This window comes from Choloepus didactylus, chromosome 5 (genome assembly GCF_015220235.1).
Source record: "Choloepus didactylus isolate mChoDid1 chromosome 5, mChoDid1.pri, whole genome shotgun sequence".
NCBI classification, from domain to species: Eukaryota; Metazoa; Chordata; class Mammalia; order Pilosa; family Megalonychidae; genus Choloepus; species Choloepus didactylus.
Window position 1 is genome coordinate 112,721,238 of NC_051311.1, and position 24,855 is coordinate 112,746,092.

The following is a 24,855-nucleotide window of genomic DNA, read 5'->3' on the forward strand; positions in this document are numbered from 1 at the left end:
ACAATTCTTTTTAAAGAAAATATGCTATTTTTTTTCTAAGCACCACATTCCTTGATGTTCTCAAAAATATATATATTTCAGAGAAGCCAGCTCCCTGGGTTGTCAACAACAGCACTGAAATAATTGAGCACTCATAGGGCACATATTGTGCGCCACTGAAATAGTAACTAAAAAAGTAGTTAATCCAGATGTGAGGAAAGTGATTGTTGATCCAAACAAAATGTTTTCATTTATTGCTTTAAGTAAGTGCTCTTAAACTACCAGTGGTTCTCAATTTATAACCAAAACATTTTTCCCCAAATGCCTGCTTGTCATCAGGGCAAGTGCCTAAGAAGACTCTTGTTTCCAAAGTGCCTAACTTAACACCCCATGGAAGTCATCAGCATTGAGGCACCTTCACAACAAGCAAACAAACAAATGAAAGAAGCTAGGTCATCTATGTATACAAGCTTTTGTAAGAAAATGGTAAGTCATGTTTTCTTCCTACTGATGCTCTTCAGATGATAACCAAAGGTGGTTGATCCTTTTATTTTTGTTTCGTACCTTTCAGTTTTTTTTCTTCTCAGCCCCCAGAACAAGTTAGACCAGGGGGTGGAAACACCACCATCACACCACCACCTCAACAACAATGTATTTTGAGGCGCACTTAGCTTTACCTGAGTCAATTATGGACTTCCTTGTTTACCCAGTCACTGAAATGAACAAAATTCCTCTTTAACCAGGTTAAGGAGATCAGTGTATATAATTTTGTATTCAGGATTACTATCCTAATTCCCAAGCTGAGATAACAATCACTCTTATAATTTTCAGGTGGGAAACATTCCCAAGAATTTTAAGGTTTTACTATATAGCATAGCTAGAGGAGAAATGAGTAAGCAAGAATAAAAGGAGATGTGGGGTAATTAGGTTAATATTCACAGAGAAAGCCACATCTAGAAGAGGAAAGAGCAAATAAGTCTGACTACCGTTATGCCTAATGCCCTGTCTAAGGAGGTACAGCACCAGGTATTAATGCATGCCTAGTAAGCTAGAGTCCCACGTGAGAACTGGAGTTCTGAAGTCACACGAGATCATCTTGTTCTCTATTTCCTGAACAAGACATGGTGAGGGAAAATTTTCAGAAATAAGTTCATGTACTTTCACATGTTTTAGGGAAAGTACTTTTTAGGCCACAAATTATTGAAAAACAATAATTGATATGACAATGATAGCCATTTTATTGAAAAGAATTTTTATTGGTAAATGAGATTTGTAGGTATACCAAGACCAATTTGATTTTGTACTCTGAAAACAGCGTTACACATCATATCGGCTCTATTAAACAACACTTTCCTCCCTCATGAGGTCTAAACTCAAGATCCCTGTTATTGCTCATATGAGATTACTGTACCCTCTTAGAATGTGGCCAGCACTTTAAAGTGATGGGCTCAGTTTCTGTGGCACAGATGCCCATGGGCCTGTTAGAGCTCACAGTAAAGAGCTTTGTGGAACACAGTGCCAATCAGCAGTTTCCCTTTGTACACAGAGGCAACTGCACTTCCGAGCAACGTGGTGCCATTTTCTGCATAAACCACTGTTACTTTGGGTTCTTCTGTTAATATGTTCTGGATTCGGAGCACCTATCAAGGAAATAGCATTAGGTTAATATTTAAGAAAAAAAAAAAACAGTCACAAACCATTTCTCCATTAAAAAAAGAAAAACCTTTTTTAGGTAAAATCATACTTTGTTCCACATTACTACATATTTAAGACAACTGTTTCCTTATTTGTAAAATGACAGGCTGTGATCAGATGATCTTTCACAAGTAGCTAGCACAAAAACCTGCAGGGGGTAGGCAGGAAATGCAACTGAGTGACACAGCCCAGGTGTAAGAAGTCAGGGAGCAGCGGGGACTGTGGTGAACAGTGGGCAAGGGGTGGGGGCAGCTACTACTCAGTATCAGCCAATTGTTGCATGTTGCATTTCAGGCCAGTTTTCTTCCCCTCCCATCCACCCTCTCCCCCAAAAAGCTAGGAATTTGGATTTTAGCATATAATTCCTGGTTTCTAAATCAAAGAAGAATAAAAAAGTATGGCCCAAAAAAGAACACATCTCTGCACTGCACCTATCCATTCCTTTGAACTTAAGGTCCTAGCCCTAAATGCTTTCTTAGTTCAGCCCTAAATGCTTTTTTAGTTTTTATAAGTTCAGTTTCCTTCATTAGCTTGAGAAATTTGATTGTATCATTAGTAATCTGTTAGGCTGATCATATGAAATTGCCAACATTTGACCATTTTGACCTATAAAAATGGCAATTGCATATGATTCAACCAACTATAAAGAGCCCTATACTGTGAGGTAGGAGATTGGATCATGTTTTGGATCTTCCACTTACCATTTGTTTCTCCTCTCTAAAATAATTTGGGTGGGACTAGGTTATCTCTGAGTTCCCTTAAACTTTTTATTACTCTTAAGCCTTTAGTGTAAATGACAGTGGAAAAAAGGATGGCTGTATCAGGAGAACATCAAATATTGCAGACTATGAAGGTCAGGGCCTGGATATTAAAAGGTCCATGGAGCATTTAAAAGTGACTTTTTTAAAACAGCTGGCACCACAGACAGATGTCTTAGGAAATTGCCATAGCATTAACATCTAACAGTGACTGGGAAATAGTTGATGGTGCACCTTGGCCTAAGTTAGCTTCTAATAAACCTAAATAAATCTTTGATGGAGCAATGCATTAGCTAATGGATTGTTATTGCATTTTGCTATTCCTTACCAGATGCATCATTAGAAATGAAGTATTTTTTTCCAGACAGCAAACCAAATCCAGCCTATAGCTAATGACCCCAGTTCACCAAATGAGCTAACAAGCAAGAACAAATCAGAATCTCATATGCTGCTCAGTTCTAAACAGTGAACTCTCCACAGCATACATTTCTTCAGTTCTATTAAATATAACATACAGCAATCCTAATAGCTAAGATCTACCAAAAGGCACAAAGGATTTCCATTCAGCATTATCATAAACGGAATGTAAACTTAAAGAGATAAAAGGTGTGAATATCCATAATATAATGTGAAAATACACATACATTGTTTTGTTTTGTTTGTTTATCCAAGAGATTGGCTTTAAAAAGAACATCTGTTTAGGGATGAAACTAACCCTTAAAGCTTTAAAAATACATAAATACATATTAGTAGACAAATACGTCAATAATGATATCATGTACTTGATATAAATAATAAGTGTAATTTGTACATACTGGAAACTCAAAATAGAAAACAATTCATAAACATTTAAATGCCTATGGCAAAGTGGGTTTCAAATTCTTATTTGCACTGCCTAAATAATACTCTAAATAAAGAATGTGGACACAAACAGGGTCTTTGGATTCTATAACTAAGGTGGAATTAAAGATCTTTTAAGCTAAATATTTCCAGCAAGTGATTTATCTTCCCATTCCGTAGGAACGTCTAGAGAGAATGGCCAATTATGCTTTAGGACTGGCCCTTTGCATTAACTTGAGAGACGACGCTGACACACGGAAGGGGGAGTTGTAAAAGAAGGCAGGTTAGTGAATGAGTAGACCATAGCACTGTGGCTCCATTAGTTGTTTTAACTATTATGAATCCCCGAATTGGAGAAACTATTCAAATACAAATTTGTAGCCCTGTGCTATCCAGTGCTGGGTACCTCCGGGCTCATTCTCCACTCTGCTCTGAAGGGCTTCCTTGCCCTCTGGCTTCAGTTATGTTCATCCAATGAGGAGCAACAACAGTGGCGGGGAGGACTGCGAGGGGGTTGGGGTGTTACTCTCCAGGCTGCCTCCCTTTGGGGTGGCCACCAGCTGGCTACATCCCTCATCCAGAGGCCACACTCCTGTCGGGCATCCCTCTCCAAACACAGCTTTCTTCTTGTTCCAGCTTCTGGTAGCCATTCCCTGTCCTCCTTGCTATTTTCATACTGCATTATTCCCTGTTGATTTCCCTCTTCTCTGCCCACACCGTTATATACAGGACCTTTATTAAACTCCCTTAAAATTAGCAATTTCAGTGTATCAGGTTCCCAGCCTGGACTCTGAAAACTTCCCAAAGTCAAATCCCTTCTTATTTTTGATTATGTGGATCATCTATCCATTTCCCCCTTTCTATTTGCACAAATAAGTGAAAGTTAACATTTTTCAACTGAAAAAAAAAAAAAACACTTGCTGGGAATAAGGTCACTTACTTGATCTCATTTTTCAAACTAACCTCTGATCCAGGAGGGTCCTCTGAGTCATAGAAGAAGATTTTCATGCCATTGGGATGGCATCCAACCCAAAGGTCCCCTGTCGCACGATCCACAGATATGTTATCCACGAGTGTGTCAAAGACAAGGGTCTTCCGAGATTAAAAATGAGGAGAGAATGAAAGAAAGTGAAGGAAAATTGAGAGGTAATGGAGCAGTATGTCAAGGGAAACTATCCTATTATCCTTGGCCATGAACTCTGTAGGTTCCAGGGACACGAGAATCTACCCCATTTCAACAGAGCTGAGGGAATGCCTCTGCCCTTGCAGCTATGCTAGTATTTTGTCAACTTGCTTAGCAGTAGAGGTAGTGGAAAGATAAGGAAAGGTGAGAAAGGCTGTTAAAAGTTAGATTAAATCATTTTGGTCCTAACATTGGTGCATAAACCTAAAACTGAAAAAAAAAAAGTTTTAAGTGCAGCGTAAAACACTTCCTTCTAAAATGGCTTGTGTAAATGATATATTTATAAGCATTCAGAAACCAACCAAGAAAATGCAGATTCATTTCTGATGAGAACATCAGTGGAATGTACATTCTTCTTTAATAGCTAATCATCATCTGAGCAGCCAGAGAAGAAATGATCACCCAGGGTCTAATTTTTGCCATGGAGTTGAAGGAAAGTTTGTTCTTTAGTTTCCTGATGTTATTCAATTCCCTGTTCCTCTGCTGTTTATTTTCTAAATATAAGTTGCAAGTGTGTGACGACTGCACAGACTGCTGTCAAGGCTTTGTACCAGGATCATAAATAATACCAATGATTCTTAATTCCACCATTCATCATCTTGGCTGCCTTCTACCAGGAAGAAATTCTGTATGTTTGTTTACCCCTAAATCTCAGTTGGAGAAACAATATCTACCCTGTACCTGAAACAGAGTCCAGAGTACAGCACCCAGAGACTCTGTAATAACTGGTCATGAGTCATTGCAAAGGTCAGAGCCTGTGCAGATAGCTGCTGTGAGCCAGCACTGCCCGTACTTCCCACGTGCCCAGGGAAGGGACGGACGGATGAGCAGCTTCCAGCACCCAGGCAGAGCCTCATTCCCGGCTTCCTGCAGAGGAGCCAAAGGAGGGGGCCGAGCAGTATCCTCTCGTTGAAATAACCCCAGGCCCCGCCACCCCCAATCCATCACAGTATCAGACACTCCACTCTGATACATTAATTTCTTTAAGTGAGTAAAATGCTTGTCTTGGGACTCTGCTGTTATCTTTGGAAGGGGTAATAGCACCTGTTGGTCATTTTCATGGCAGATGAAAATTTGCCGAGATGAGAGTCAGGGGTGGGAGCAGGAGAAGCACACAATGTCCGAGGTCCCATTCACTGACCACCCAACTAGCTTCACCTGGGCCGTTACCAGGGGCGACCATGGAATGGACTGTTGGCAAAAGTGGGAGCCAGACCTGAAATAAGCCTTGGCTTCAATCTGGACTTGTCGGGAGCAGCACCATTGGGATTATGTGTTCATATATATATATTATAGTGGGTATATTCTTATACAATTCTTCAACTTTCAGTTTGCAGAAGTACCTATTGTTATAGTCACAGTTTGTTTTTTATTCTCTCAGTCAGAATGTGTGTGAAATTCCATTTTACTTCGGCTAAAACTAAAGTAGTCTTGCCAATGATTTTTAATGTCAAACATGATGTTACATTTGGTGTAGCTACGAGGTAATTTTCTCTGAGTGAGGCACCTCCTGACAGTACCTCAGATGTGCTGACGGGAACACTCAGCAATTTAGAGCGACAATGCTGGGAGCTGTGGGCGTTTACAGCAAGAGAGAAAGGGCTGGTTGGTCTTCAGGTTGGAGGGGGCTGCTTGCAAAATGCTCCACTTTGTTTGTTTCTCCTTCCTCTCCTTTGTGTTTTTGCCCCTTTTGACTCAAAGCTTCAGAGCAGTCAGAATCAGTAGGGGTAGACAGTGAATCCCTGAAGAATGCCCAACCCCACCCTATTAATTACCTTAGCAAGTGTTTGTTGTGTCTTACTAAGTGTTGGCAACTGTTCCAGGAACAAATAGGGGGAAAAAATCTGACCTTGTGGAGTTTGCCCTCTAACAGGGAGTCAGATAATAAAGAGGATAAATTAAATCTAGAGAATGTTAGTAATAAATGCTAAAGAGAAAAATACCACAGCAAAGGAGGTAGGAATTATGTGTGGTGTGCGGGCAGCGGGGAGTTGCAAGCTTAGATAAAGTGACCAGAGAAGACCTCATGGAGGTGACATTTTCATAAATACTGGAAGGAGAGGAACTGGAGAGCTATAGAGATCTAGAGGAAAGACCACTGGGAGTAGAGTGCTGCAGACACTGTCCCAAGGCAGAGCCCCACTTCGTGGGCCCCAGGAATGGTGAGAGTCAGGAGAGAGCACCATGGCTGCGGCTGGAGATGACGGCAGGGAGGTGATGGGTGGCAAGATCTCGCGGGCTGGCAGCGGCCAGTGTGGGCACCTGGGCTTTCTAAATATTGTGGAGAGCACTCCAGTATTAAATACAAGTTGAGGCTATTTCTTGGCTTTGACGTTAACATGGAGAAAGGAAGGAAGGAAAGGAAGGAGGGAGAGAGGAAAAGAGGAAGGAAGGGAAGGAGGAGGGGAGGAAAGCCTGGAAACACCATGTCCAACTTTTTAACTAGAGCAGGAAGAATCAAAGTTCCACAGGTGAGATGTCTGCTTTGCTGCTTCCCACTCTGCAGTGTAAAAGTGAACAACAAATAAATGCAAAACAATGCTGATGACTGTTAATAAAGGAGTGAAAAATTGGTTCTCACCCACTTCAGTTAAACAATCCTTTTTTCTTTGCTTTTAATTTCTCCAATTAGAATCTAATTATCACTCTGCAAACTTATAGTGTTAATACATCTTACCTTCAACAGAGTTAAAGTCCAATTAGCATGCTTTTCATACACATGAATCTTATGAGCCAGTAATTCAGCTATATAGACATACCTTCAGAGAAGAAAGAGCTACATCAAAGCACTTGAATAATGCAATTCAAAAGGTTACAGCGAAGTGGTAATAACTCTTCCTAGGGAAGAACTTTGCTTAGAGATTGGAAAAGGGGACCCGTTTCAAAGCACACCAAATTCTGAAAGAACTCAATGAGTTTACAGCACCCAAAGGGGTTTAGCTTCTGAAAGTTATTTCTAGAGGTGGGAACCTGGTTGTCCCTGAGCAGTAGGAAAGCAACTTAACCCTAACACCAGCTCTCAATGTCTGGGAGCAAAAAGCATTGTTGTACTTGTTCTCACTTGTTAATATAGTGGCAAGCTGAGTTCTCACCAATAAGCTACAGGAAACCCATTGACTACAAACCGCTGGTTTTAGTTCAGGGACAGTGTGAGAGAGGACTAGGTCTTTGGCTTGGATCTGAGAGAATCTCCCTACCCTGAGTCTATCGTAACCCTGCAGATTTAGTATTATACACAAAGTACACCACCACACCCATCATAAATATCTGCCATTTGTCTAAGCACACACTACATCCCAAAACAAAAAGAGAAATGACTGCTTCATCATCTGCTATTTTTTTAAAAATAGTAGATAGATATAAATCACTGGAAGCTGACTATATTATTTTTTCTAAGTGTATGTGACTCATCCTCTGAAACCCTTGATGATACAAGGTGAGGAAGGATGTCGATGGATGGATACATGGATTTTACATATACACTAATGCTACACAGAGTGTGGTCTACAGACCAAAGCTGGTCTGTGAATTGTTGGTTGCAAGACCACCATGAGATAATAATGTGAATCAACAACATCAGCAAGCATGCTGCTTAGTTAAGCTGACTTTTTACTCATAATAAGACTGAAATAAAGCAGTATCTCAATTTACATTTTGATGCAAGTTCCTTATCTTGACACAGACCGCTACTACTGATACATATACCTACTTGCTATTAATCCCATTATACACCAAAAAATCTTCCCACAAGGCACATCTGTTTAGGAATATTAAATGTCTATCCCAGTTTCCCCTCTTGAAACACACCTTTTACTCAATAAGAAAATAAAAATAGTATGCCTTTACAAAATAGAAAATTATGATTTGATAAACTTTACCCCCTGAAGATACATTTTACATTTTTACTAATTTCATCTTAACAGTACAACATACTAAAATGTATCACTATTTAGAAAAAGAATATGTTATAAAGATATCTAATGAGAATCAGAGGAAATGCATTTCATATTAAAGCATTCACATACTTGCCATCCGGTGAAATGTTGATTCCATTAGCAAAATCAAAACTGTCTGCCACGACTTGAACTTCATTTGGACCATAGAAAACGACATATGACCAAGCTAAACCCAAATATATCTCCCAAGATCGTAAGTAGGGGTCAATAAAATAGTGATCATTTGTGGCATAAAAGTGTTCAGGTCCAATAGCGACGATATCATTCACGCTGCAATTAAAACACACACAACACATGATATACAGGTGAAGGTATTGTACTTTGCAGGATTATGAATTGGCATCCATTAGTTTATTCCTAAAATCAAGATATGAGATGTAGCCTTCACGGTAGCTGGTGTGGCCAGAATTAGAAGGAGATCGTTTCCACCTATATAAGCCTCAAAGACAGTAATTACTCTAAGAAATCCTAAAGAGGTGATTATAGCATTGTAACACAAAAGTCTGATTGGTTGTACCTTTAAAATGGTGTTAGAGTTTGTGTGTCTGTGTGTGTGTGTATGTGTATGTAGATATATTAAATTATGTAGACATTAAATTAGGCCAGGAAAATTAATGTGTGCTCATACAGTATCTACTCCAGTCATTCCAAGGTGTCATAAGGCATAAGGCAGTCAAAAAAAAACACTGAACTGGCACCTGCAGACTTGCGTTTTAGTTAAAGCTCTGCTACTATTAGCTGTGTGACCTAGGGAAAAGTCATATTGCATGCTTGGACTCAGTTTCCTTATCTATAAAAGGAGGACGATGGACTAGTCCATCTTTCAGCCCTAAAAGGTCAATTCCAGTTGTAAAGTTTCATGATTCTAAACTGAGTAAAATGTCCATGAACAAAAAGTGCTCATAAATAGGATGGTATGGTGCCTTTTTTTCCTGATTTTTATTCTCAGTTATTGAAAACATAAGATATATGAGTCTATTTTTCTGCTCTAACAGGTACAATACCAAACACATAAGTGAGTTATTCTTTGCTGATTGAGGTGATGGCAGTTCCCCAGGGCCATTATCTGGGAGAGAATTATCTTGACTCTATTGCGGTCTGTATAATGGCCAAAGCATCAGCTCTGACGCAGCTCTAGGCTCGTGGACAAATTATATAAGCTTACAGAGCCTCAGTTTTCTCATCCATAAAGAGAGTTCAAGGTCATACAGCTCATTTTTAGAAGACTAAGGGTCAGAATCTTTCGTTTGTGGAGTTGCAGTAGGAATTGCAATGAGAGAATGCCTGTTGTGTGCTCCGCAGGGAGCCTGGCACCCACGAAATCCTCAATCAGTGGTAGCCACTATTACTCCATGAAGAACAAGATATAGAAATTTAGGATTAGTTGGTATAGACTCCAGACATAAACCAGGAAACTCGCTTTTCTCTGTCTTTTCTGAAATTAAATTTCAAAATCTGGCATACATTGCTATCATTTGCCTGTTTTTCATAAAAAAAAAGTTTTATGGAATAGTTTAGATGAATAGTTTTAAAATCTTATGGACCCCTATTTGAATCCTGATACTGTTTGCTAAAGTCTATGGGGCCTCAGCACATCACTAAGTTCTGAGCCCCTTCTCTGCACCTCAGTGTCCTCTCTGTTCCTTGCAAGGTTGGGGCAAGAATAAAGTGAAATAATGAGTGTAAAGACCTTGGCATCATGCCTGGCCTATAGTAAATGATCGATAATGGCCATTGTTTTATTATTAATGATGACATGCTTTAATTATAATATATTTAGTTATATGAATATTAATGCTATAAATGACAGTCAAATATAAAGCAAAAAATACACCTGGCTAATCCTTGGGTTGAGAGAGTTGAATTCTGGTTAGTTGTGGCACTATCATGCTTATTTTCAATCTGGTTTTATACTGTCAAAGATCAGTATTTTTGCAACTGGGCAGGAAAAAAATACACTAACCCTGGGAAACTGGACAAACCTGAGATTTACAGGATGAAATGGTGAAATAAATAATATAGATTTTCACCATATCATAGTGGCTCCAAACACTAGGTCCAAACTCAAGCTACCAGGGTTAGAATTCCAGCTCCCAAGTCAAAGTCAAATGATGTCATGGCACTCTTGTGAACGAATGTTTTGCATTTGATAAGATAAAGGACAGTGGTGAGAATTAAATCATCAGAAGGAACTTGTTCATGTAGAAATAGAGAATGCAAAAGAACTAATGTCATTGTGGCTATATATATAGTCATGTTATCGCAGTGGCAACTGATTTTCGCCAAAACAACATCAATCATCATGTTAAATTATTTGAATTATATTGGTTTTAGAGTTTCCCTTGAAAATAATGTATTACTTTGTTTGGGTTTTATGGTAATATAAGAGGCAAAAGCATAAGAAATTAGCTAGGTTTTATATTTATACATATTTAAGTAACACATTGAAAGGGGTTAAGTCCTAGAGGCACTTGGTGCCTTGGATTAGAACATGAAACAGAAAAATGAAATCAATGGAAAAACTGGTAAAATTTGAATGAAATCTGTAGTTTAGTTAGCAGTGTTGTACCAGTGTTAATTTCTTAGTTTTGATAAATATTTATAAACATAGTTATATAAGATGATAACAATAGGGGAAGCTGGGTGAAGTATATATAGGGACTGTGTCCAATATTCACAACTTTTCTGTACATTTAAATTATTTCAAAATAAAAAAATTTTTAAAAAGATGCAATATATACATTATCAATTAACTGTGAATAGGGAGATATAAAGTTGGGTTTCAAGCAAATGCTTTCTTATATAGTTTTAAATGGTTACTTTAATCTTTGGTTCTATCTAATTATATTTTATGCTTATATCAGAAAAAAATATCCCAGCTCTACCACTTACTGGTTGTGTCACTTGGGGCAAGTTAACACATTCTCCAATCTTCAATTTTTTTTAATCTAAAATGATTGTCAAAGGTCAATGAAATAATCTGTTTTATATGCTTAGCGCAATACTTACAGTTAAATCTCATTCACTTGTTATTATTAGTCATTATTGTTATTATAAGCCCAGCATCTTCATGCAAAATACTCTTTCCTGATTCAGAGCTTGGTGTTATGCACATTTTTCATACACCCTGTGGCTTAATCCTCTCTCCAAAACCTATTTGCTGAATAAATGTGTGAAGAAACTCTCCCACCAAAAGATGTTCTCTGAACTTTTACTCTTCCTAGGGATTCAGACTAAGACTTGGGCCGTAGTTCTTACTCAGACACTGATTTGGTGGTTGACCTTCATACAGTGTCTCAATTTCTCTCCATTTCAGTTTCCTCATTGTCAAAACCACCAGAAAAGGAGAGGAAGGGACATGGTAGCCATGAGCACACACTAGAGGCCAGGCTCTCAGCTAGGTACCTACATATTAATAATAAACTGTTTAACAAAAATCTGGATTGACTGAGTTGGTCTAAAGCTGTGCATATATTATGCAAAGAGAGGTTGGGATTCTAGAAAAAAATCATAATGAGTAGGGGATAAAACTGTTTTGGAAGACAGTGTCAGATGGTTGTCCTAAATCCATCACTAGCCTCATAAATCAAATCCTCACAGGCAAGCAAGGAAGTTGACTTGGGTTAGACTGACTGGAATTGCGGAACCTTGGGTGCTTCTCCATGTGTTACACCGTCAGAGTCTCGGATGGAGCTGAGTAGCTGAGTGTCACCACAGATCTGTTATTACACAGATGGTGTGCGTCTGGAGAGCAGCAGAGGCAGTGCACGGAGTTCTTCAGATACACCAGATTTCGCATCTCCTCTTGGGTATGTGTTTCTAATAAACAGAAAAATCTAAGGCTCTATGTTCCAAAAATAAAAAATAAATCAATAAATCAAAATGCTCAACATGTGGAATTAGTCTGTGAAGTTGGCTTAGGTTTGAAATACTAAATCTGGTTTGGGAAAAGAGCAGAGGTAAAAGCTCAAATAGTGATCCCGAGGCCAGGAGCCAACAGCCAGCCCTGCCTGGGAAATGAGGGCAAAAGACAAGGAAACTTCTCTGAGGTGCTGAGTCCTCACGGGGTTCGGCAGAAGAACATTTGGAGGTGTTTGTGGTCATTAGAAAGTAAAGTTGAACAGCCATAACCCTCTGGGCCAAAAGGAAAAACTAAAAGAGGATTAGCCAACCCTTGGTGTTAAAGAAAAATAGAAATATGATATATCTCAGGACAGTACTTGGGCAGAAGTTTGTGTCTGATGGTTTTCAGGTGCAGAAGTGATTTTTCTTCTTCTTGAAATTTAAACAATTCTACCGTGGACTTAAAATCCGGATGGTTCACCACCAGCAGGTACACAGTATTATCTGAGAGGAGATTAAAAACAAAAATCGAAACATTAACTGAGCTCTCAGCTGTCAGCCCTGTCTCCAAAAAGCAATTTCAACCCACCTCCAGCTAGTACTTAGGATGTCAGGCAGATGGAATATTTTCATCTCTTTGTAGAGAGATGCATTTGTGATCACGCCAAAGAAAAGTGGCTAAAGGAAGAACCAGTGACGGTCTCTGAAAACTCAAAACTCCATGAGGGGCAGGGGGGAGAATAAATCCCCAACTTAAAAATGAGCAGCACCAAAACTAAAACTCCAAGGAGCTTGTTAAGCTTTCTATTTCAAGATAGTACAGTGAGATGCAGAGTTGAGATGAAAGGGATGAAAGATGAGGGAAGTAGCAGTATGAGAAGGAGCCGTCAGACAGAATACATTTACGCATAGTAAGATGATAGATGCCACAGAGGAGCATCTGAGAGATAAAGGAAAGTGACTTCCATGAGTCCTCGTGACTCTGGAAAATTACGGAGATCAGTCTAAGTAGTCAAGGTGTGATCAGAATTGGCCAGGGAAGTTAGATTATATGGTCTTTGCCTTAAGACGCAGTAAGTCCTTGCAAACCTTTGACAGGATCGATTTGGTGTTTACAGGAAACAGTACAAAGTTTAGTCGGCTGAGCTGAGGAGACTTGAACAGATAAGCCAGCTAGGAGGCTCTTCATTAGTCCATTCAGCAAACAAGTGTATCGTATATTTTAGTTGGAGTTAAGTGCTACAAAGAAAAAATGAAACAGGATAAAGGGATAGAGAGTAATGAAGTAGAGTTCTTCAAGGAAGTCAGGGAAGTTCTCCCTAGTGATGTAACAATAGAGCAGAGAGCTGAAGGAGGTAAGGGAGCATTGAAGGAGAAAGTGGTCAACAGCATAAAATGATGAAAGAGAGAGAAGGAAGGAAGGGAGGGAAGGACGGAGGAAAGGAGGGAGGGAGGGAAGAAGGAAAGAAAGAAGGAAAGAAGGAAGGAAGGAACTTAGGGAGGGAGGGAGGGTTTGTAATAATAAGGACATCATTAACAACTTTCAAGGCAGCGATTTTAGCCACGCACAATGGGGAAAAGTCCAGAAGAAGGACTGAAGGAGGGACTGGCTGATCAACAAATGGATACTGTGAGTATACACATGGTTCTCATCCCTGACCTTACATTTTTATCACCTGGAGAGCTTTTAACAAGTACTGCCACCCACCCCACCGCACCCCCAAACCAAGTGAATCAGAATCTTTGGTGCCAGGGCCTGGGTATAAGACTTAAAAACTCCCCAGGTGATTCTGCGTGCAGCTGGGGTTGAGAATTAATGTTCAGACCAAGGAAATGACAGCCAATAGAAGGGAAGGAATGAGATAAGGGCAAAAGGATGGGAAACTAGTTACTTTGAAGGGTTTCCAATGCAGAGGACCAGTGTGAAGACATAACAGAGGAACCAGGGAGGGAGGGAGGCACTGAAGGTGAGGGAGCTGTGAGAAAGCTGACGTGGTGATTTTCCGGCCTTGGATCTATAGGTTGCGGAGGCCTTAGGTTAGGGGAATCTATTCCCATAAATGCCAGCCTCTTTTAAAGAGTTTTAAATGGAAAACCTATAATGATTGGGGCTGAATAGTCTTATTATAGTAATTATAGGGCTAATGTGAATGTTTTCACTTTAAAAATTAGATGCCTTACAAATCTTCAATATTTTAGCATTCTCAAGCACTTAAACGGTTATAACATTACATTTAGAAACCCAAAGTAACAACATTATTCATGTTATGTGTTGGTTGGGGAAGCAGAAATAGTCATTCATTACAATGCATTTTTCTTTCATGTCGCTTTATTTTAAATCAACTTTAAATACTATTACCTTCATCTGTGAAAGTGCTAATCCCATGAGGGTTAAATGAAGACAAATCAAATGCACTTTCAGTGATCTTCAGTTCCAATACTGTTGGGTCTTTCTCGTTCAGGTCCATCAGAAGTATTTTTCCAGGCTTATCAGGGCCAAAGCTCTTTATTCCAGGATATTTTAATCCCTTACGATAAATGGAGGAGAGTAAACAGACAAATACTTCAAAGGCTGAAGGAGATGCCGGATGGCATGTGGGTTCATCCTGGCTGCTCCAAGCCTCAAAGCCGGCCAGACAGGGAGCCTCTTGGCTGCCTTACAGGATAGGCCCAGGGGGGCTCGAGAGGCCACATGCTCCACCAGCCACACCACGTGGCACCCAGGCACACCCGTCCATCACCTGCATCAAAGCCATGTGTCTACCACACTTCCACTTCCAGCCCACAAGAAAGATCAAAAATGGAAGAGCAAATGGTGGATCTGGGTATCTGGGTGGGGGGTAAGTTGGAGTTCTCTGTATGGGTTTGGTATTATTTTTGCAACTGTCCAGTAAATTTAAAATTGTTTCAAAATTCAAAGTTAAAAAAAAAAAAAAAGCAGACCAAAGGGGCAATTGCTAATGGTCTTCAACAATATATGCAAGGAATACAGACAGAACATTGGTCATGAGTTTGTATTTTGGGTTTTAGTTTTCCCTAGGATTTTTTAAAACTTTTATCTCAGTAACATATATACAGAGGTTTAGGGGAAGTCCACTGGGTTGGAGAAACTCCCCCTTGCTTAGCTTTCAATAAAACAACAAAGATACTATTTGCTTTATATATTGGGTCCCATAGATTTTGCTTGAAATGTGCAAATATTTATTGACTATATCAGTTAAGTGCTTCGAAGAATAGAACATTAAATGGGAAACCACTCTTAAACTCAGTGAGCTCACAAACAAATTGCTACAATGGAAGGTAAGATAATTTAAGAGTTCCATACACACACAGGAGTACTAATATACATGGAACACACACACAATCATAATGATAATGCTAATAGTAAATGCATATGGCTTGTTTGTTGAACGATGTGACTCTTCATTTCATTTGAAAGAAGGTGCCTTGATACAGAGAGCCTCAATGAAAATCATAGGCTGCTAGTCCTAGAAAATATTCTAGAGTCCAATAAGGGAAAGATAACACTCACAGAGCTAATAAAAGCCAGTCCATTAGGCAGTATCTCCAAGTCTTCAGAACCAGTTTCTGCCAGAAAAGAGGACAGGACAGATTGTTTCAGACTACTGCAGAAAGCATCGACAATCCCTTTCCTTTTTCATCACTCCTAACTCAAAAATGAGACAACATATTTAGCTCTTCTTTGATATGTTCATAAAAATTCATTCTTTCATTTATTCAAATTGATAACGTGATTATATGAAAATTAAAAGATGGTAGTATAATTAATAAGTGTAATTAAATTTTGCACTTAATAAATTTTGTTTTAAATTGGTAGATGTAGCATTTTGTTCTGAATCTGAAACCTCTCACAAACAATTAATAGAAACTCACAAAAGTTATGATTATTTGGAAAGAGCTTACTGGTTTTAAAGATACAGAGTAAACTACAAGTATATATTTATACCTAATAGTTTCAAGTCAGTTAAACCTTTTGAAGGGTTGAAAACCATGTTGGAAATATAAAGCAAATTCTAAATGCTTGAGATAAAACAGGGACACATTTAATATGATCAAAAATATGAACTTACAATTAATTACAAATATCAGTAAAATATCAATACCTTCAAGTTAGTTATATTTTAAGTACATATAAAAATTTAAATTACTCTAGAGTCAAATGAGGTATTTGATTTTGTATTTATACTCTTAGTAATGTTTGTTTGTCAAATACCCAATGATATCCAACATAAATATCATTTTTGTTTTCTAGAAAAAAAATGCACCATAAGATATCTGGTTACATTTAATGGCGCTAACTGAATATCTCTTCTGGTCTAGCCTTTCCAAATACTCTCTTGACCTTAGACAACAGAATGAACAATTATACAAAACCAAAACAAAACAAAACATCTTACAAAAACATGGATGTCAAACAAGTTGGCCTCAAATAACAAAACTGATTGGTTGAAACTAGATGGGGAGTTGAACCCTGGGACAGACGTTGTTTGCCTGCCAGCTGCTATCCCCTGCCTTTTGTCCCTGAGGACAGAGCCCGACTCCCACGTGGAGACGGGGTAATTACCTTCCCAGCTTCCTTTGCAGCTAGGGCATGAGCCTGTCACCCAGCTGTGACTAATGAGATCTGGGGGGAAATCTGCTGAGAGCTTCTGGGAAAAAGTTTCCTCCCTGAATATTAAAAGAGGGATGCATGAGAAGCCTCCTGGTAATTATAAAGGAATGTGGGAGCTTTTAAAAAATTTATCCTTTACTCCCTGCTTTATTTGTCTCATCTTTCCCTCCTTTCACCCCTCTGCCATCTCCTCAGGTTATATTATCAAACACTCAAGCTTTGTTCCGACTATTGTTTTTGTTAAACTGACCAAACAAAAAGAAAAGTAAACAAATAACCTGTATATTTCTAGGTAATGTGTTGATGAAGCCAATGTCAAATAATCTGGTATTAATAGTTAACTACTGAGTTAATAATACTCTCCGGTTCAAAGTTTTATTTTTGAACAAAATTAGATAGATGTATTAATCAAATAAATGGCAAGATAACATGGGGAGTTCAAATGAGACACACGTTCCTCTCACGTACATACCTATTCCTTTAATTAAATTACAGTTAGGAAGTTCCACAGGTTTCACTTCTCGGAAAGCATTAAGTCGTGTTCTGAGAGGAGAAAAAGGAATGAGACACACGTACAACTATCCAATAATTATAATTGTTTCAAAGGTGGACAGTCCATTGGCTTCTCTTTAACTCTACTTTGCCTAGGTTTCAATCCCAGGGTTCCAGGTTCCTGGCACTTGGGTGATTTTACCAGGCAAGGCCAAAGGACAAACTGTGGAAATCCTCTGGGTACAGCATTTAGTATTTATTTAGCAGGGGCAGATAGGTACGCAAAAGAGATATTTAGTGTCCTCTCCAGGGCTCTGTACACTTTGGCTGGAGCAGGAATGGTTTCATCAGTCAAGTAAGGAGCCCTGTGTAGAAATTTGTATTAAATAACATGGTCCCAAGTTATTTCATGGAAGTTTTAAGGCTGCTGATTGATGGGCCTCCTGCCCATCTGCTTTAGCTGGCTTCATGGCCTGGACTGGGGGTGGGGGTGGGAGGGAGGCTGAGGGGGTCTGCTTTCAGGTGTACTTGAAAAATGGAAATGTACTCAAAGGTTTTATAACTTCAGACAATCATACCCAAGGTCAACAAATAAAAAGGCATTTCACACCCACCCACATGCATGCACACACAAACACAATTTATCAAATCTGAGTATATAAACATCATGAGAAACATTTGAGTAAAGGACAAAGGAAAAAAAGAAAAGATGTGAAAAGTAAGTACTCAGCAGGCCACCAGATCAGAACAAAGCTACTGATGAATCAATCATCTGAAAGAAACGGACCACAAAATTAGCACAGCCAAGATTTAAACAATAGACATTTATTGAGAACTAATGATACAATATAATCATTGTAGTGACAATTACCCAAGAATCCCTAGAAATCTTTTTGTCTAAAGATAAGATAGGTTGATAAATTCTTAACTTGCCTTATTGATAATTTAAACTCACAGACAGAAGATGGAATAGAGATGAACTGGTATTCTGGGTAAAATTCTTACCAGCATAGTACAAAGTGATAGGAATTTGGAGGCAAATTGGTCTTCATTCAGAAAAAAATGGTAGTATGTTCCTACTATGTATCTTGCCATTCACTATCAACTCCACCTTTAAGAGGTTCTGACCCAAAAAGCTAGGATTCGGATCCAGTAATACGCTTTGTAAAAGCACACAGTTCATCCTGATGCACAACCAGGAAATATCTTGTATAAATATCTTTTATTAAGTCCAGATATTCTGCTTCTGAAGGATGAGATTCCACATCTGAGTTATGTCCCTACCTCTGAACTCTGTAGAGAAAGCATACAGTGTCTGCTGTGAACTGATCTTTGCAAATACATGCTGGCTCCTGACAAAAGAAAATGAAGGGCTTTATCCATTGAGAAATCCATTCTGGAACTTTCTTAGGGCCATCCTCACCCTCATAAGCCTATTTTCTGCCACTGCACACACTTCTTACCCATTCAATGTTCCCGTATTGGGGCTTACGATGCGCTAAGCCCTGTGCAATGGGCTCTCACATGGACACTCTTGTTAAATCTCCTTAGCAACCTTTGAGGCAAGGATTAGTACTTTTCCTGTTTGGTAGGTGAGAAAACTGAGGCATGGAGAAGTTAAATAATTTGCCTGTGGTCACTTATTTAAAAGGATAGAGTTGCCGTTTGAAATTAGGTGTCATGATATCAAGGACTCTCTTCTCTATACCCCTTCACACCTCTTTTCATCTGCTCATGCTTCTCCCTCTCCTAGAACACCCTTTACCCCCTGACCCCCAAGGCATGACGCATGCTGTTCTGTGGCTCCTCCTGATCGTTTGTGGGTCGAATCAATAACTCCTTCATCTATCCCCATGGGACTTCACGTATGTATCTGCCAAGTCTCTTACCATGTTTTTGATCTTGTTGAGAAGATGGTGTTGATTGCATTGATAGGGGTGACTGAAGGGTCACTAGTCTTCAGCCTAGGGTTTCAATGAAGATTATCATAATATAAATTCAAGTATCACTCAATGGATTTCATAGGTGGGTTTTTGAAATAGCATGTAGCAATAATAATAGCTAACATTTACTGAGCACTTATTATGTGCCAAATTATATATATGTAATACTATAAAATATATAATAATATATATAATACTACTGCGATATGTATTATTCTCTCATAATTTTTAGGTGGAGGAACAGGCTCAGTTTGGTAAAGAGCCTTGAAAGCTGCAGAAATGGGCTCAGACCCAGATGTGCAAGGCTCCATAACCTGCCCTCTTCCCATTGCCTAGAGCTAGCCGAGAGGTGGCAGAAATGCATTGAGAGGTCTAACGTTGACTTTGCATTATTCCCTCCTAATGAAGAGAACACAGTGGGTGGAAGCATTGCCATTGGCAAGTTAGGAATTGAGAAACTTGCCACAGAGAACCAGGGCCACAATATTCCACATCCCCCAGGGTGCTGTTTACACTGAAGTCCAAAGGCATTCCCTGGACTTGTGTAGAGCCCACCCTGCAAAGGTGGGCAGGGAGGCTCTTGGTCCAGGGTCTCCCTCAGGTTGCCCGCTCTGTGCTGCTACCACCTGACCATCAGAGACTCCTCAGAGGCACAATTTCCCTCCAGCCTGGGCTTCCATAACTTCCTGTCAACTGCCCCCACCTCTGAAGGAAAAAAGATGTCCTCTCAGGGGATTCAGGTTGCCCTTAAGATAGGTCTCGGGACATTCTCTTTCCGTCTCTCCCTCGGGCACATCCCTGATCTTTCTGGGACTCAGGTGCCTCAGTGCTAAAATGGGAAAAAAGGTAACTTACTGGTCCTCCAGGATCTCTTGATCTTGCTCTAGTTCTAATGTAGGTGATAGCAGAATTTGATTATCCTTCAGAGAAGTGCATACAAATCCTCTGGGGATCTTATTAAGTAAGGCAGATAGTTTGAGGTGAGGCCTGGAACTCTGCATGTCCAGGAAGTTCCCTCATGATGCTGATGCAGCTAGTCCCTAGACCCCTTTGTGTGAGATGCTTTGGGGCATTCCAGACAATGTGTGCAATTTCCCTTCTTTCCCTGTCTAGGCTATCCTAGAAGGCTCTGTACCCATCCCCTTATCCCACCATCCTCTCATCCCTGCATTACTCCTACTCCTGCTGCAGCTTTTCTAGCCTTTTTTCCATTCTAAAACAAGAGGTCCACCCCACTCCCACTTTCCATTTCCTTTCCTGTCATGTGGTTTCAGGCAGATGTTAGAGGAATCAGCCAGATGTTAGTGAATGAGGTTCCCACCCCCAATCCCTGGATCTAGTTGTTCCCAACTCCTGAAAGTGAAACAGGAAGTTCTTGATTACAAACCACACTCCAGGTCTTCTCCCTGCAGATCCCCGGTGTCAAAGCATCTCCTGCAGACATCCTGCAAAGGGAGAAGGGCGGCCACCTAGGGAACGCTGAGACAGGACTGGCCCCTCTGATCTCGTGTTGCAATATTGAGTTCAGCTATGGCCACAGTGTGCTTCAGTCTTCCCCAGGAAAAAATGCATCAGAATCTGTCTTGGGGCCCATCTGCCATTGACAAGTTTCTTTGTTTCCACGTATGAGATGGCCATACCGACAGAGACGAGGACTAACCTTTGTACTTTGCATTCTAAGTCTTGGTACAAGTCAGTGATACAAAACAGCCCTTCTCAAAGATGCCCCATAGAGCTCTTCAGGATGTTCATAGATAGTACCGAAATATGGAGCAGAGGTCGTGATGACTGAAACAAAGCAATACTGTTTCCTTTAATGAAGGACTTTTCAGGCCATTGTTTTGCCACAGTGAATTATCAAACCCTAGGAGAGGGCTATAAATGACAACAGTTCCCAAAGAACCATTTCCCAAGGAACCCCCTTTTCATGGAGCACCTCTGTGATTCAGGTTCCAAGGAATAAACTTGGGTAATACTGATCTTGAATAAAATAGGCTCTTAAGACCTCATGGTGAGAGAGAAACTTTTTAGGGTAGAGGTTGTAAAGCTAAACTTTTATACCAAAATGTATGTATGATGCCAACAGTCTCCATTCTTATAGTAAATTAAGGTGTGGTAAACTAGGAAGACCCTGACTCTATTTCGGCAGATCTGTGTGGGGCAACTAGGAGAGTGTGGGAAGAACAAACTCTGATGAAGATGGAAATGAAGAATTGAAATGGAGACGTGGGATGCAGAAAGCCTTAGATCAGAAAAGTATGTTAAATAGAAATTATGTGTGTATATGGATAACTGTACCAAAAATGAGATATTATCATCTTGCCATTTGCCATTGAAGAAGATCTAACCAACATCACTGCAAATCAGTAAGGACTATTTACAGGACAAGACAAACAATCCCAAAATATCTGGGTCTCTCCGAAAGGAAGAATGACAGGGTCTAAGGAAATGTGGTCTTGAATTTCTCTGGTGATAAAGAATAGGTGTGAGGTGGCCATAATCTCCTTGATAAAACATTAAAAAAAAAAAAAAAAAAAAAACTGTTTATCAAATTAAAAAAACATTTCCAAACAAAACAAAGCAAAGCAATTGGAAAAAAAATTGCTTGTAGGTGCAGCAGGGCAAATCTCCCCCCACCCCCCACCCCCCAAAAAAGAAAGCCTTAGATCGGGTGTTGGATGATTATAATACCTCATTTCTTTTCACCCCAGGTAATACCTCAAATCATACATATGCTGGATAGAAAGAAAAAAAAAATTCTTGGACAGCAAATGGCTCCATGATTAATGAAAATTCACAAGCTGTATTTTTTAGATTTAAAAGCCAGAATCACTACTTGCTTTCTAATTGACATTTTTCTAACAATTTGTGATTTCAAAAATAACAATGAGAAGAAAAAGAAATAATCATTTATTAAAACCTATTCTTAATGTAAGCTTTTAATCAGTCCACAGGATCATATATTTTTAAATCCAAACTGTTTTATTTTTTATTAATATTTTACTTCAGCATAAATAACAGGATATTATTGACTAAGCCAAGAATAGGGTGATCTCTAGACTTCGACCTCTGTAAAAAGTTACCACAAAAATTACAGATACGTTCTTAAATCCTTTTCTTTTTTTTTCTATAGCACCTAATGGTTTACAAGCACTTTAAGGGGAGCAGGGAACTAATATTTACTGATTAATTACTATGTCCCAGGCACTGTACTAGTTGCTTCATATGGGAGTGGATTTTACCGTTTCCAGTTTACTGAAGCTGTTAAGGTTTAGAGGTGTAAAGTAATTTGCCAGAGATCCCATAATGGAAGAGGCAGAGCCAGAACCCAGGACCTCAAATGCCAGGCTCAGGGCCCTTTCCACCCGACCCGGCAAGCCTGGAGCAGGCGGCCGCCTTGGTGCACACTCTCTCCCACCCTGCAGGGATCCACACCTGCCTTCTGCCTTTGTCAGTGGGACCTCAAATAGAAAATCTCCAGGAGGATAAGGATTACGCCATGGCCAGGCAGCCAAGGCTGGGGCTCCTCTCTCTAATTCACACAATATATCAGAGGACCACCCCCCCAGGTCTGGTTATCTATTTTGAGGAATGGTTGAAAAATGAATCTGCAGTCACTTCATGAAAAAATAATTTATATATGCCGACAATTTGGCGGTTCACACCACTGATTACAATAATCCCCTTAGCCCATCTCTCAGACTGTGGGCAAGGATATGCTTCAAGAGACACACAAAAGTTGGACAAACGTTTATGAACCCCTTGAGGGATACACATAACCCCCTGCCTGGAGGTTTCCTGTTCAGAACCTGGGCCCTCCTTTCTGGGAGGCTTTTGGGGCTGACAGGGTGGGGAAGACGGACGGGGCTGCGAGCCTCACCACAACCCAACTTACTGGTACGAAGACCGGTGATCCCTGAAGACTGCTAGCCCCAGCCCCAGGAGGGCGAGCGCCATCACCTTCGCCATGGCTTCGGATAGAGGGACAGATTGATGGGTGAATATAAGGACAGTCAGGAGCCCGGGCAGCCCCGGGATTGGTCCGCCCAGCTCAGCCGCGCCCCGCACCCTCTCGCCCAGCGGGGTGCAAAGCTCTCCGAGGCCGCAGGGCGCACTGGTAGCCCGGGATCCAGTTCACCGCTGACGCCCGGAGCCGCGCGCTCCCGACCAGGCGCCTCATTTGCTTCACTGAACTTTACAGAGAGAAATCCCAGAACAGCCGCCTACACCGGGCAAGAAAGAGAGAGCACGGAAGTTGGAGGAAATGGAGAGCCGTGGGAAAGGGAAGCCGAGCTCTGGTGAGCGCTCACTCTGTGCCAGCAGGGTCTTAATCCTTGTGCCTCAAAAGGGTGCAGTAACTTAATCAGGGTGACTCAGCTAGAAAAATCACAGAAGGGTGGACTACGGCTGGAGCCGCTAAGGCCAAACTGCATTCCCAGCAAGCTACCACCCTCTGTCACCTCCAAAAATCGAGATTTCAAGCATCTCATTCTCTCCTCCCCACTACTACTTACTCAAGTACATCGCTCCTGTATTCATTCATTCATTCCCTCACTCGGTGGACATTATTAGGAGAACCTAATATGTATGTCTCAGGCACTTTTCTAGATGCTGGGGAGATTCGACCAAAAAATCCTCGTCGAGCTTACGATCCAGTGAGAGGGCACGATATAGAAATGAATAAAATTTATTATTATTGCATATCCAGTGAAAAAATGCTGTGGAGAAATATAAAGCAGAGAGGGAAGATAGGGAATACTGAAGGGGCTATTTAAGAAAGGGGAGTCAAGGAAGGCCTTATTGATAAGGGAACTTTTGAGCAGAGACTAGAAGGAAATACCTCTGTACAGCCAGTTTTCTGTAACCATAGAGGAAGTGTTTTCTGCTTGGCTAAAGGCCAACCCCTCCCTTTGTTCTGGGTCCCTTTCCCTCTTTCCTCATCAACGATGTTAGTCCTACACTTATACCTCTCTCTCCTAAAACACCCATCTCTGCCTCCCTTCTGGAATATTGCCAACAGATACCAATATGCTTTAGTATCATCCGTAGATTTTTGGGGAAAGCACTCTTTGACCCCAATTCTAACTACTGCCCTTTCTCTCTGCTCCTCCTGTTTAAAAACAAAAACAAAACAAAACAAAAAAACAACTCTTTAAAAGACTTGTCAACACACGCAGGGGTGTAAATCTCCCTGGCAATGCAGGATATGACTCCCAGGGGTGAACCTGGACCCACATGGTGGGATTGAGAATACCTTCTTGACCAAAAGAGGGATGCAAAATGAAACAAAACAGAGTTTCAGTGGCTGAGAGATTCGAAATGGAGCCGACAGGTCACTCTGGTGGACATTCTTATGCACTATATACATAACCCTTTTTAGGTTTTAATGCATTGGAATAGCTAGAAGTAAATACCTGAAACTATCAAACTGCAACCCGGTAGCCTTGACTCTTGAAGACAATTGTATAGCAATGTAGCTTACAAGGAGTGACAGTGTGATTGTGATTTATCCAGTGTACAGGTGGATGAGTAA

The 24,855-nt window shown here is 40.3% G+C and overlaps 1 protein-coding gene across 1 annotated transcript; it reads right to left on the reverse strand.

The window, feature by feature from the left end:
• Positions 1–1,214: 1,214 nt before the first annotated feature.
• On the reverse strand, positions 1,215–23,443 carry PON1 (paraoxonase 1). The gene is made up of 9 exons (XM_037836716.1): positions 23,218–23,443; positions 17,360–17,430; positions 15,787–15,842; positions 14,614–14,782; positions 12,632–12,758; positions 8,481–8,681; positions 7,133–7,214; positions 4,236–4,364; positions 1,215–1,619 (listed from the first exon to the last, which is right to left on the reverse strand). The coding sequence occupies exons 1-9, from the start codon at positions 23,289–23,291 to the stop codon at positions 1,461–1,463; spliced, it is 1,068 nt and encodes a 355-aa protein (XP_037692644.1). The 5' UTR covers positions 23,292–23,443; the 3' UTR covers positions 1,215–1,460.
• Between the last annotated feature and the right edge of the window lie 1,412 nt (positions 23,444–24,855).

Excerpts from the sequence above, each read along its gene's own strand:
- PON1 (XM_037836716.1), bottom strand. The coding sequence starts at position 23,291 with ATGGCGAAGGTGATGGCGCTCGCCCTCCTGGGGCTGGGGCTAGCAGTC. Across the intron at positions 17,431-23,217 it reads GATCACCGGTCTTCGTACCA|AACACGACTTAATGCTTTCC; the intron begins GTAAGTTGGGTT and ends TTCTCCTCTCAG. Across the intron at positions 12,759-14,613 it reads TAGCACTTTCACAGATGAAG|ATAATACTGTGTACCTGCTG; the intron begins GTAATAGTATTT and ends ATCTCCTCTCAG.